This window comes from Penaeus monodon, chromosome 42 (assembly GCF_015228065.2).
Source record: "Penaeus monodon isolate SGIC_2016 chromosome 42, NSTDA_Pmon_1, whole genome shotgun sequence".
In the NCBI taxonomy this organism is placed as follows: Eukaryota; Metazoa; Arthropoda; class Malacostraca; order Decapoda; family Penaeidae; genus Penaeus; species Penaeus monodon.
The window spans coordinates 16,717,918-16,732,917 of NC_051427.1; the positions used below are offsets into that span (position 1 = coordinate 16,717,918).

General features: G+C 32.1%; 1 protein-coding gene across 1 annotated transcript in view; it reads left to right on the forward strand.

Moving 5' to 3' along the window:
- Positions 1-15,000, forward strand: part of LOC119599180 (multidrug resistance-associated protein 1-like) — a 46,938-nt gene that overhangs the window by 13,246 nt on the left and 18,692 nt on the right. Inside the window, exons 13-33 of the mRNA XM_037948927.1 lie at positions 641-725; positions 847-1,049; positions 1,462-1,638; positions 2,066-2,233; positions 2,732-2,915; positions 6,117-6,223; positions 6,455-6,468; positions 7,913-8,006; positions 8,445-8,600; positions 8,871-8,957; positions 9,126-9,168; positions 10,108-10,180; positions 10,307-10,373; positions 10,689-10,803; positions 11,582-11,707; positions 12,513-12,535; positions 12,684-12,773; positions 13,266-13,356; positions 13,573-13,681; positions 14,359-14,462; positions 14,866-14,918. Coding sequence (XP_037804855.1) covers positions 641-725; positions 847-1,049; positions 1,462-1,638; positions 2,066-2,233; positions 2,732-2,915; positions 6,117-6,223; positions 6,455-6,468; positions 7,913-8,006; positions 8,445-8,600; positions 8,871-8,957; positions 9,126-9,168; positions 10,108-10,180; positions 10,307-10,373; positions 10,689-10,803; positions 11,582-11,707; positions 12,513-12,535; positions 12,684-12,773; positions 13,266-13,356; positions 13,573-13,681; positions 14,359-14,462; positions 14,866-14,918 — 2,169 coding nt within the window. The remainder of the gene's footprint in view (positions 1-640; positions 726-846; positions 1,050-1,461; positions 1,639-2,065; positions 2,234-2,731; positions 2,916-6,116; positions 6,224-6,454; positions 6,469-7,912; positions 8,007-8,444; positions 8,601-8,870; positions 8,958-9,125; positions 9,169-10,107; positions 10,181-10,306; positions 10,374-10,688; positions 10,804-11,581; positions 11,708-12,512; positions 12,536-12,683; positions 12,774-13,265; positions 13,357-13,572; positions 13,682-14,358; positions 14,463-14,865; positions 14,919-15,000) is intronic.

Sequence of the window (15,000 nt, forward strand, 5' to 3'; positions counted from 1 at the left end):
TCGATAACTAACTTTCTCTTATTACATCCATTTTTTTCCATTTCATCCATAGATTGCGGTTTGAAGAGAACTTGTACCTTCTGTTTGAGTTTGTAGTATGGCAATTAACTATATTTAGCATAGAACATTCCAAATCATCATTGCTTATCGCTCGATAAGTATATTTAGTGTTGATGTGCTTTTTTGGTTCTTTTTTTTTGCAAAAGGTTTGTCGCAGTTAAATTTTTATTATTCTTTATTGCTTGTTTTAGCTCATTAATTGGTGATGTTGCAATGTGCTGAATTTTAATCTTGGACCTTTAATTTTCCGTGCATGTTTTGCTGCATGATTTATTTTTGTAGTATTTTTTTTTGTCTTAGCATCATATATTTGTGTCTTGCATTAGTTTTGTTTAATAACTTCTGTGCACTTCTTTTTCTTGTTGTTTGTTAATGAAATATGTGAAATATAGATTTAAACTGATATTTATTTTTGTTTTTTAGTATTGTGCCTATATTTTATAAGTAATTGTGAAATAGATGTTTGATACTTTTGATATAAAATAACAAAGCATAATTACACACATTCAGATTTTTAATGAAATATATGATATATGAATGGGTGTGTATAAATTCTAATAATTTGTTCTACTCCCAAAAGGCGAATGTTTCACTGACAAGGTTGAACAAGTTCTTAAATGCTGATGAACTAGACCCAGATGCTGTGACTAAGGATAAAACTATAAGTGAGTCTCATCATTGAAACAAAAGTTTCATTCACTTCATTTTTGTAGAAGCTTAAAAAATGAAAAAAAAAAGGAATTTTTTCTAGAAGTGACTTATTTTTTACAATCTGTTTATTTACAGAGAAGCCTATTACCATAGAGAATGGTACCTTTGCTTGGGGTCACGATGAGGAAGATGGCAAACCAGTATTGCACAACGTTGATATGGAAATTGAAGAAGGCTCACTGGTTGCAGTTGTAGGAAGTGTAGGGGCCGGCAAGTCATCGCTCTGCTCGGCTATTCTTGGAGAAATGGAGAAGCAGTCAGGAAGAGTCAACGTTAATGTAAGGCTGACAGAATGGAAGAGTAGAAGCAATAAGGCTTGGAAGGGTTGTGCTTTTTTCCTTCCTCTTCCTCTGGTTTTCCTTTAATTTCATGTAAGAATAATGAATATTATTAGACTTGGAATTAGGTTTTTGTTGGTTAGTAAGTGATCTCCAGATTTGGAAACTGACTGTAATGCTATGCCTTCACATTATTAGCAGCTTTTATTTTGATATTTATTATTGTAGTAAAAGGTTAATTTTGAATGCCTCATGAATTCTTTCCCTGTACTCTTTGTCTTGACTTCGGGATAGTAGCTTGGTAAAGAAGGGGTAAATAACAAAGAGAAAGGTTTAACTACAAAATGCAAAGATCATTATAGTGTTTATACTGAACGTATTCTCAGTTTTTTGTTCATTTTTTTCTATCCAGGGAAACATTGCCTATGTTGCTCAACAAGCTTGGATCCAGAATGCGACTTTAGAAGACAACATCTTATTCAACAACAAGAAAGATGAAGACAGATACTCTAGTTGTGTCCGAGCATGTGCTCTGCAATCTGACTTGGACATGCTACCCGGTGGAGATCAAACAGAAATTGGGGAAAAGGTATTTTCTGCTGCATATGTCAACAAAGCATGAAAACTTGCTTTGAATTTGTTTTCAGTTTGTTTAATTTGTTGAAAAACAAATAGAAAAATAACATAGATTCATCTCTTCATGCCATAATAAAGGATGGACAGTTTTAAGGAAGAAATTAGGCAAGTATAGCGCTTATGATACTTGTGTAAAATACGCCAAATTTTAGGTTTGTTGATTAGTTTGTATACATTAGTTTAGATATTTGGAATTATCCTCCCAACATTTTATTCCCTTTTTTCTCTGCTCCTCCTCTTCCTTATGGTTTTCCTGGTTCTCCATCTTCTCCCCTCTCCCTCATTCTATTCCACTTCTTTTCTGAAAGAGTAGGAGGATTTCTTAAGCATATGCAGTAACTTAATGTGCTGTTGGTATTTAATTTGTTTTTGATTTGCAGGGTATCAACTTGAGTGGTGGACAGAAGCAGCGAGTGAGCTTGGCCAGAGCAGTTTATTCTGATGCAGACATTTACCTCCTTGATGATCCCCTTAGTGCAGTTGATTCCCATGTTGGAAAGCATATTTTCGAGAATGTCATTGGACCAGAGGGAGTTCTGAAGGGAAAAGTATGTACTGATTATATTTATATAATCTTTAGTTCATAAAAAGATATGTCAGTTGGTTTTAATCCCCTACTCACAGGAGTTAATAGATTGTACCATTTTCATTGATTGTTGTGGAAGCATTTGCTTCACTTAGCTTCACTCATTATGCTACAGTTTTCTTACTAATGACACATAATTAAACCAACTCAACACCACGTTGTTCTAAAAAGTTATTAATTGAATTTTTAATAATACTATGTGTATAAGATTAGTAGTTAAATAGTCACAGTGAGTGTAATTGTAGAATAATTTTATGCAGCTAGGCAGCTATCACACATGAAGAAACCACCGTTTTGTAGGGGTTTAGGATAAAAATGCATAAGATTTCTTACATATGGTTTTACATGTGGTTTATTTATTCACCTTTTTAAAATTTATTTTTAGATTTTTTCCCTCCCATTCTTTTATGTTACAGATGAGTTTCTGTTCCATTTGCTATGATTTTTCCAAATTTTACAGACTCGCATTTTGGTGACCCATGGCCTAACATACTTACCAAAAGTTGAAAAAATTGTTGTGCTCAAGAATGGTACAATCACAGAGCAAGGTTCATATAAGGAGTTGATTGAAAAGAAAGGAGAATTCCAAGAATTTCTGCTGCAGTATTTGTCAGAAGAAAATGAAGACGAAGAAGACCTGGAAGGTAAGTTACATAGGAAAAGACATAAAATTTTATTTGCTTGATTATGTGTGTCAGGTGTACTTTTTTTTTTTTCACTTTTAGAGTTGTACTGCAGCAAGCATCATAATATTCTGTACTATCAAGCTTAGAGTAAGAAAATTACTTGACAACCCTTTGTGCTGAGACGGCATGACAAATGTGCTGTATTCACAGACATAAGTTTATTGATTATACTTACACATAGATAGCTCCACAAGTACTTTGTCACTAAGGAGTCAGTAACTAGTCCTACCTATCTCACCTGTTTACCCATTTCCTTGATGATCAGAAAGAAAGAAAGAAAAAAAAATCATAATGTCAACAATAATATACTATTACGTATCAGTTTCCTGAAAATTCAGGGACCAAGGATGAAGTCACTGATTGACTCTGTGGTAGCTGACCACTTGTGGAGCCACCTGTATGAGACAAAATTCCCAGTGGATAGGACATATACCCACTTACAAAGGGTTAACATAACCCAATGCTGCCGGGCATGACATGTACATACATGCCATGCCCACTGTGAGTTTACTTAATTGTTTTTACATATAGATGGCTACGCTTGTACTAAATCACCAATGACCAGTTAATTTTCCAGAAATGACAACCGGGTCTTCCCTGACAATATTTATATCAGATTTGTTTTTGTGAGATGAGAACGAATCTAACTATCATTTCAGTTGCATTCTCCAGCCGACAATCGTGATGTGATTTGATAAGTCCCAATAGCAGGGGAGGGCATGAAGTAGATCAGGGAAATTGTGGGGTAAAACAGGCTGAAATGAGAAGAAAAGAGAACAGAAATGTGTAAAACAAGTACAAAAAAATGTTAAAATCGGACAATGAATCTCTATGGATGTCGCTGCCATCTTTCAAAGTCTATGCACCGACTCGCCAACTTAAAAAAAAGCTCTACGGGAACCAAACCCATCGTTCGGTAAAAATCTACAGGATTTCACATAATCCACATCCCCTGTGGTAATCGTACATTGCGTCCTAACCAATAAACCAACCTAACCTTAACCCTGTGGGATTTATACACTATGATCTATATATTCCCTAGCCAGGGGGCTATACCCCGTGGACCCTTGTGGTAATATATACGCCTAGCCCCCTGGACCCCCAGGGTAAAACCACATACCTTTATATCACGAAACACCAAACGTTTCTTCGCTTCCATCTAGGGTCAAAATTGCTTAGTTTCTAGTCACTTTTTTCAGCATTTGCAGCACTGGATGGGTTCAAATTTCAGGCTGTGATAGAGACTATTGTCTATTTGTCCAGTATATCCAAAAAGGGCTTTAAAAATGACCTGACATTGATGCAGCACTGGAAATAAAACATTTTTCACTGGCGTTTCTCGACGTAATAGCGTTGCTGGCTGTCAAATCTCCCGGTGGCAAAACGTGCATGCGCAAAAGGTTATTGTACAGAATAGCATAAATACTTACCAAAACACGTAAATGAAGTATAATAAAAGTAAAAGAACGGATTACATGCATGAATTTGAGAAAACGGACGCTGATAATTATAAAATATTTGTTCTCACAAGTGCATAGCAATACAAAGACTACTTGGTAGATCGCAGTAATGAGTTACACGTCACATTTGTTTTGATTCTCGCGAAGTAAACATGGAGGGGACTTAGAAAATGAAGGGGCGATCTTCACTCTTGTCTGTCCTATATCTCCCTTATTTTCGATTTGCACACGTTTTGCCATAGATGAAAAGTGTCTTAATTTTCATCAAGGTAACCACTCCATACACTTATTTTTACTGTACTCCTGGTTGACATGCACGGAAAATTTTCCCAATGACCCAATTACGAGTACCGCCTGTCTTGCCCATTTACCCTTTTCCTTGATTTATGAAAATATATTATTTATCTTATTTAGCTGTTACTAATGTTTGTAACATTATACTAATTATAATGAAAATAACACCATCAATATTCATAGCATTAGTAAGAAAAAATTTTCCCGCAAATTCAAGGAAAGATGAAATCAGGTGACTCCTTTATTGCTAAGCACTAGCAGAGCCATCTATGTGCAGAGATTTCACACACACACACACACACACACACACACACACACACACACACACACACACACACACACACACACACACACACACACACACACACACACACACAAAAAAAAAAGAAAAAAAAAGAGCACAGCATTTTCCTGACCACATTGGGTTAAAGTTCATTGCAATCCCATATGCTGACCACAAAAGAAAAAGATAAAAAGACTTAAATAAACTAAGATACTTGACTGTCTCGGGTTTAGGTATGCATACCATCAAGAAAAAATTGGCAAATAGTGTGTATTAGTTATATTTACATCTATACCCTTTTCATCTTTTCCAGTATAGTTATTTCATATACATTTAGGCACATCTATTATTAACCCCTTGGATCCAGGTGCTTCATGGCAATCACAAATTATGGGCATTAGGCTTATATGAGTGGCCACTCTGCTGGGTGCTCGGCTTGTAGGCCAGGCGCATGCAAACACTTGTGTGCAGTGACAAGACTCCCCATTGCAATGTTATTTTCTTTTTGAATGCATAAACATTTTAATCTTTTTAAATATTTTCCAATGTCATTATTCATTATTTCATTTGCTTTATCCAGATGGTAGTAGACTTTTATCTTTGCACAGACTCCATATCAACTCTCTAGGGAGTCTATAATTTAGTGCAAGAATAATAACAATAAGTAACATTTTGTTATTTGTATCTTTTTTTTTTTTTTTTAATCATAATATTCAGTTTTCTGTGATACAACCTGGTGGCCAGGAATAGGATGTTGAGTGTGCAAATGGCGTCCTCCCTGGAACTGGCACTCTTCCAGTCATGGTTCATGGACACTCATTTATCGATGGAAATAATGCAAAGCCTCTTTCTAAATTCCAAATGAGTCTAATCAACCCTCGAAAGGGTTTGTGAACTCGTGGCAAGTCTCTCCCATCACCCCGAGCTAACGCCAAAATACTCGCAAAGGCAGGTTCGCATCACCCAGCCCATGGCCAAATTTTCCTGTGACAGTATGTCACCTGACCCTCAGATAGATTTTTTCATGACGTGATGGTCATGTCATCAGGATCAAAGGGGTTAATTCCACCTTTCTTTTCAGTGATAAGGATTACATTTGGTTTTTATTTCATTATTTGCCAGAATTGGAAGACATTAAGATGCAGTTGGAGAGCACACTTGGCAAGCAAGGTTTACAACGGCAGATATCTCGGACAAAGCACGAGAGTGAGAGTGACAGCATGGGCATGAAAAAAAAAAAAAAAACCCATTTTTTTTTTTTTTTTTTTTTTTTTTTTTTTTTTTTTTTAAAATTGGGCCTGAACCCCAACAAAAGAAAAAATAAAAAGCTTAAACCCCCCAATAAATTTCCTTTGACCTGCCCTCTGTTTTTTTTCCCTTTTTTTTTGAAAATTTAAACCTTTTCAAAAATTTAAAAATTTTCCAAATTGGGAATTAATATTATGGGCCCCTTTTAAAAGGGGGTTTTCAAACAGTTAGGACAAAACCCCCTTTGGATGAAGCAAAAACATTTTTCCTTTTAAATATTTTCGTTCCTTTGATCCAAATTTTTAAATTTTCCAAGTTATCCCTTTTTTTTTTTTTATAAATAAAAATTTTTTTTTTTTTTTTTTTTTAATCTTTAAATTTTTTTTTAAAAAAGTTTTAAAGAATAAATTTTACCTTAAGACATTCATTATTAATAATGAAATTTAATTTAAAATATTAAAATTTTAAATTTTAACTTTTTTTTTTTAATAAAAATTATTTTTCGATAAGAGGAATTTTAGTTAATATTAATTTTTATATTGGTATTTACAAAAAAATTATTTTTTAATGATAAAGAAGGGTTTTTTATTGGAATTTTTAAAAAAGAAAGAAAATAACATTTAAAATTTAAAAAAATAAAATTTTTTATATTTTAAATAATTTTTTAAAAATTAAAAATTAAATAATTTAATGTTAATGGTTTTTTTAAAAAATTAAAAAATTAAATATTTAAAAATTCAAAATTTTAAAGAAATTTTAAAAAAAATATGGGGGGAAATTAGAGAGATTTATATAAAAAAATTATATATTTTTTAATTTATATTATATAAAATATTAAAAAAAATATTATAAAATATTTAAAAAATTATAAAAATAAATTTAATAAATTTAAAAATTTTAATTTAAAATTAACTTTTAATATAATATATATATATATTATATATTTTTAAAAAATATATTATATAATATATATATTTATTATATATTTTATATATATAATTATATATATATATTTAAAAATATTAATAAATATATAAATTTTAAAATAATATATATTATCATTATATATATTATAATATATATATATAAAAAAAATTTTTATATATTATATATATATAAAAAATATAGAATATAAATTTTTTATATTTTAATAAATATATTTTAATTATAAATATTATAAATAATAAAATTTTATAATATATAAATATAAAAATATATAAAATTATAAAATAATTAATATAATAATATTATAATAAATTTATATTTTTATATATATTATATATAAATTTATTATAAAAAATTTATTTTAAAATATATTTTTATATTATATATATATTTATATAAATATATATATAATTTATATATATAATATATAATTATATATATAATAAAATTTTAAATTTTTATAATATATATAATATTTTATATAAATATATATATATATTAATATAAAAAAAAAAAAAAAAAAAAAAAAAAAAAAAAAAAAAAAAAAAATTTAAATTTAATATAATAATATTATTATAAAATTTTTATAAAATTTATATATATATAATATAAAAAGATATATAAATATATATTATATATATATATATAATAATAGGATTGTATTTTTACATTGTACCATTTTAATATTTTGGGATTTTTAAACAAAAAAGATTTTTCCCTCACAGTGGGGAACAAGGGGCAGTACCCGTCACGAACAAAGAAGTCAGTGAATTGAAAAGACCAAGCACCCCATCGTCCTCCTCAGAACCCCGGATTAAAGTTGGACAGAAACTTTATTGAGAAAGAGAAGGGGAAAAATGGGAAGGGAATGGGGCCGTCTTTTTTTTAATGGTATTTAAATAGAGGGGAGAGACAGGGCAGACAGACAGACAGACAGACAGCAGACAACAGACAGACAGACAGACAACGACAGAGACACGAGAGTGAGAGAGAAATAGTATGTATCAGATACACACACACACACACACAACACACCAAAAACACACACACACACACACACACACCACACACACCACCCACACACCACAACACACACACACACATACATATATATATAATAACACACACACAAAACAAAACACACAACAAACACCATATATAACACATTACACATATATAAAAATACATACTAATACCTAGGGGCAAAATTAGGGTAATAGTTATGATTGAGTTAACAATCCCACCCCTTTTGCCCAGGTCCAGCTTTTGTGTCGGATACTACATCAGGGCCACGGAAACATGTCAACCTGCATATGTATGTTTTATATCCTTTTCCCAAGCTTGCACATAGGCTCAAATGTGTGGTTACTGCTGGTCGCTAATCAGCACTCCAAAAGAGGGGGCAGGATCACTGTGAGAGACAAATCCTAGGTGTTTTTGGTTTTCTCTTGGGATTGGCAAGGTAAGAACTTTTTTATTGGATTTAAGGCATACATTCTTTTGACTTAAAAATGTTTGCATGCATTTAAGAAAATTCCTCCACATAGTTTTCAGTTTAACTATTTCTCGTTAGAAATTTGTTATTTTCTTAAGGCTGAGCGCCATTGAAAGAGGGAGGGGAAAAAAAAAAATATATTTTATAAAAAAAATTTAACTTTAGTGCTCATTTGACCCCCATGACAGATGACCCTTCACTTGTGGCTAAAAATTCACCCACACCAAGGGGAATTCTATCACAACATGTGTGTCTGGCCCCGCTCAAAGAAGGCTGTAAATAGTTTTGCTTTTTTAGCCCGGGGTTACAGTCAAAGGAGAAATAGCATAGAAAAGTTTGCCACACCCGTTTTTAGCCTCCTTACCCAATAGTCTTTTATGCCACAAACCAATAAGAAAAGAATTGGGTAAAGAGTTTTTTTCCCTTTTCTCATTTTTTTTAAGAGAATAACTGGTGTAAGGCCCGATCACACCAGAAAATCCCCTGGTGAGTGGGTTTACTAAGATTATATGTCATTTAACTATTTAGTTCAGTAAAGATGGACATATGCGGTTAGGTACAATTTAGCATATTGTTATCCATTAAGGCCTAAGTATTATTTTATTCATGTGAGGTGTGGTGTTGCTATTACAAATTGAGGGTTGCAAGGATGAGAACTACTTGAAATATGTACACACAGCTGAAATATGATGTTGTTTAGAATTTTAAAATAGATTGAGAAAAGAATTCACATAATAAAATGTGGCAGTTAATGTTTCAAGGTTAATGAAATCAAAGGTAGATCATTTGAAAATACATAAGTTTTGACAATGTTATATGTTCAGGGATAGCATGCTCCAGCCAATTTCCTTTCAGCTGAAAAATATTTTCCTTTGAAAAGAGGCATCAATAGCTTTATATAAAGCTTGCTTGCTGTGTATTTCTAAGCTAAGCTTACTGGAAGTCTAAAAGTTTCAGATATTTGGAGAACTAAAAGCTTCAAGGTAATACAAAGGAATTTGATGAGAAGGTGCAAAATGAAGAATAGTATATGCATCAGATTTGATACTGAAATTATTCTGTAGATATGATGTTAAGGTAGTCATTGGCTAAGTAATGTTTTCATGTGTGTCCTTTGAAAAAGGTAGAGTAACTTAATCAGAAACAGATTGTGATTGATAAAATATGCTTACTTGAAATTCCTAACTTTATCATGTGATATATAGTTACAATTAGATATATAATAGTAGCTGATAATGCAGTTGATGTAGCCTATATTTTCACAGTATTGAATTATTTTTAGATATAATTAGTAAAGTAAAGTAATCAGTAAGTCACATTGATTTGTGTACTCTTTAATATTGTGATGGTGTAGTTTTAAAAGTATAATTTGCGAGCAAATATTATTAGTTATTATTTTGACATATTTATTTTTCCAATTCACAGCAATTTTCATATGCCTTGGATCAGTTTTAATTGCTGGTGCAACTGTTGCGGCATCAAAAGTGATGCACAAGAGGTTGCTCGATAATGTTATGCACAGCCCTATGATGTTTCTTTGATATGACACCCATCGGTCGTATTGTTAACCGTTTCTCAAAAGACTTGGACACAATAGATGTACTTCTACCTAATAATCTGAGAGCCTGGGTTTCGTGCCTGATAGCGGTAAGGAGTATCACAAAAATATTTGGGAGTGTGGAACTCTGATGGTAAATTTGAGTAGCTTGAATTTGAACTTGCCTTTCTTGTATATCATTGTGAAATCTGTTGTGTTATATGGAGTTTAGATAGTTGAGTACCATAGAGAAATCTAGTGGAAAACTGTGTCTTTTCGTTTGTTTTGCTTTTAAACTTCATGTTTATAGTATAGTACCTGATTGAGATTTATTTATTATGGGCTCATTTTGGATGGATATTTGTGGTGCATAAGCATTGTGTAACTGTTAAGATTTTTCATTTCATATGGAGAGAGGTACTTAGAAATTATGTATGTATAAAATTAAGATGCAGATTTTTTATATCAGCATATAGAGACAAAATACTGCTGTTCTTTCTTTGTAATATTACTTAAAGATTTTCCAGAATTTTATCTTAATAGGTTTAGAGTAGCTCACACTCAAAAGCAAAGTGTGAAATCAGGTGATTTAAGCATTCTGTAATTAACAGCATTTGAGATCTAAGACAGTACTCTTATTAACCCAAAGCTACCAGGAAAATGTAATGTTCAATGCAGTTTTGTTTTGTGAAACGTCTCTATATATAGATGGCTCCACAAATGCTGAGCTACCAAGGAAACAATTAGTAGACCTTGTGACCTCACCTTTCCTTGAGCTTTTGGGATTTTTTTCTTTTACTTTTATTAATGCTATCAATATCAGTGCTGTTATTACTGTTGTGGACATTATTATTATTGTAATGTTATTAACATTACTAATAGCAATACAAGATGAAAAGAGAATATTTCTGACAATCAAAGAAAAGGGTAAACAAAATGAGATGAGCACACTAGTAATTGACTCTTTAGTGAACTAAGTGCTTGTGGAGCCATCTGTGTAAAGATGATTAATAAACAAAATTTACAGTGTGCATGGCATGTACTAACATGCCATGCTAGATGGCATTGGGTTAAAAAATGAAATGAAAAAGCAGTGAGAAAGATTACACAGTCTGCTAAAGAAAAAATTGATTGATATTAGGAGAGGCAAGGGTAAGTAATTATATAAGTGTGCATTGAAGGCTTGGATCCTTTAAAGATTCAGGTTATAAAGCAGTTTCTGTTTGGGTGGTCTGATATTATTTTTACTTTTATGTTGATTGTGATTTTGCCTGGTAATGTATCTGCAGGTGTGTCTTTCATTCTTTTGTTTTCTCTGATTTCGTAACATGCTTTACATCCCCCTGCATATTTGTACTTCAGCATTGTTCATCTTGGGTGGAGCATTTTCCTTGTCATTCGGTGCTCTTGATGCAGCAGAAGGACTACACACAAATATTTTGAAGAATGTCCTGCGTCTGCCAATGTCCTTCTTTGACAAAAAACCCAGTAGGGCGCATGATTAATCGGTTTGGCAAGGATGTTGACACAATGGACAATATTTTGCCTTGGAGCATACGATCCTGGCTGATGTGCCTGTTTCAGGTATGTAAGGATCCCCAGCAGAGCATGGATTACCTCTTTTGGATCCTGTTAAGAGAATTCTAACATCTTTTTGGTTGTTGTGTTTTTTTTTTTTTTTTTTTCATTGTTGAGATTTTAACAACAAAAAGGGATGGAGAGGAAACATGTTCACTGGTCATTAACAGTATGTTAATTTTTTACCTTCTTTTTTTAAATGGTAAATGACTGAATCTCTTTTTATTTTATTAGATAGAAAAGATAATTTGAGTTTTATACATAATGCCTGTTTTATCATTGTTTAAATGTTTTGATTTGGAATTTTTTAAAGGGTTATGTATCATTATTTTTCACTGGTACATAGTAGTAAAAACATCACACAGTGAACTTAATTGAGTTAGAAGATTGATTGTTAAAGTGAATGCAATGTATCATTTGTCATCGTATATGATTTTTCACATTATGTATAAATGGACTTTTATCCTTTCATCAGTTCAATTTTCTTAACTCTATGCATTTTGGGAGCTGCACAGCACAAATTTTCCTAGTTTTTTATTCATATCTACATTGCCTACCATGATCTCTTGGATGAAGGAATAGGCCTTTGCATTATATTTTTTTCCTTCTCATCTTCGCTTTTGTGTGTGTCTGTGTGTATAAACTTTATTGCTTGTATATTTGGCTTGCTCTTTGCTTTTATAGGACTACTTTGACAAATAATATGATCTTAAAGCTAATATTGCATTCATATTTAGAGTAAGTCCCATTAGAATTGAGAAGCATGCTAACATAGACTGACCATATATGTAATTTTTTTAGATTTTGGCTTGGTTCCATTACAACAAAATCTGTGATGAGAAACTCCACAGTCAGCACGATTAAGAAATATAATGATGTATTTCAGGTGATTGCAACCTTTGTGGCCATCATTTATGCAACTCCAGTGTTTGCTGTGGTCATGCTGCCAACTATGATTATATACTACTTTGTGCAGGTAAGGATGAAAGGATTATCATTTATTTTTGTTTCTCTTTCTCATTTTATTTCTCTTGTTTTTTTGTTTCACTCTCTCTATACATTTTACTCTCATTCAGTCTCTGTTCCTCATTTTGCTTCTCTTTCGTATTCTGTTTCTCTTGTTATTCTATGCTTTGCATTCTGTGTTTGCAGTCTGTTTCTTTCTAATTATAAGTCATTCTAATTTTGCATGTCATCTCTTTTTTCATTTTTCTTTTTTTGCATAATGTTTCTCTTTTGATTTCTTTCTTACTATATATCTCTTATTATGTTTCTCTCATTCTATTCATCTGTTTTTTTTTGTTCTTATTCATCTTTCTTTTTCTCTTTATCTTTCACTCTGTTTCATATTTCTCTCCTCTCCTATGTCTTTCTCTCTCTCTCTTTGTTAAGATATTCACATTGATTTTTTTTTATATCTCAGTTCCACTTCTTTGTAAACCTATAATCATCAAGATTAAATTTTCAGGGACTTTATGTTTCAACCTCAAGACAGCTGAAACGTATTGAGTCGGTGTCTCGTTCTCCCATTTACTCACACTTCCAAGAGACTATACAGGGTAAGCTTATGTTGTAGTTGAGTGTGGGCTTTGAATATTGAGGAGGAATAAGAATGCAGAAATATTTATATATATATATATATATATATATATATATTTTTTTTTATTTACTGTTTTAAATGTGACTGAAAGTTTCAGTATGTGAATTTCTAGTATGGAACATCCCATATATCTAATGTCATAATGGTTAATTGCAAACCCGGGTGGAATTTACAGGTGCTAGCACAATTCGCGCCTTTGGCAGATCTCACCAATTTATGCTGGAATCGGAGAAGAAAGTTGACACGAACCAAATCAGCTCCTTCCCGAGTGTCATGGCTAATCGGTAAGTAGCTCAGTTTGTCAAGAGGGTGTTCCTAAGTGCTGATAATTAAGGTGTTCTGAATGTTTATTTGTGATTCACATAATGTGCTTCTGCAGGAAATGGTAAAGGTTAACCCAATGCCGCCAGGAAAAGGCTGTGCCCATTTTTAATTTTTTTGTGAAATATCTCTGCACATAGATGGCTCTGCAAGTGCTTAGCCATAAAGGAGTCAATTAGTAGACCTTGTGACCTTACCTGATTTCAGCTTTCCTTGAATTGGTGGGAAAATTGCTATGAATATTGATGGTGTTATATTTATTCTAAAAATTATAATTACTATAATGTTATAGACATAAGTAACAGCATTTTAAGATAATGTAAAATATTTTCAAAAATCAAGGAAAAGGGTAAACAGGCAAGACAGGCAGTACTCGTAATTGGCTCACTGTGACTTAGTAGAAGTGTAGCCATCTATGTGTAAAAACAATTAATAAAGTAAACTCACATTGGGGATGGCATGTACGTACATGCCACATCCGACGGCATTGGGTTAATAGATAGATAATTGGATGGAGAAATGATTTATAGAATTCCTAATGCTTGACAGTAATGATTTTTTGTAAGTTTTTTGATAGATAAGTAACTCTTTAATGCTGGCTTGCCTTTTAATATGTCCGAGTTCTCTCAACATTTTCCAGCCTTTATCATTCTGTTGGGAAGAACATTGAAATCACAAAGACCTGTGGTCAAGGGGCTAAACATGCTTTAAGGGGACTATGTCAAGAAGTGGAAAAATCAGCCTGTAAAATTTTAGATAAAGGCATACACAAAAGTAATCACAGGGGATATCACAGTAACTCTTTTGATGCTTCATAGACCACACAAATGCACATCTTCTGAGCAGTGATGCTTTTAACTAACTCTACTTAGGGGAGACTGTACCCTGCCAGATTTAAAGAAATTGAGGTTTAACTTTCCACAGTCCACACTGATAATCTAATTTGAATTCTGATTACTTCACCTGAAAGCTCTGTTCAATGCCAGGGAACAGTTGTTTTCTAAATTTAAAAGTTCTTCTTAGTAGTTGCATTTAGTAGTGTTAATGGGGAAAAATATTAAGTCATAAAAAAAAAATTATTAGAAAAGGACTGTTCTGAAAGATTAAATTTTTTTTTTTTCAAATAAAACAAACATTATCTTATCAGACTACTGTCTGAGCTGTGGCCTTGCCCCACTGAATAAAAGTGTGGTATTTGAAGTTTGGAGACTTTTTTATTCTGACTATTATTATTTATCAAAAGAAAGTTCAAAGTATCTACTTTTCTGTGCATCTTGTATAA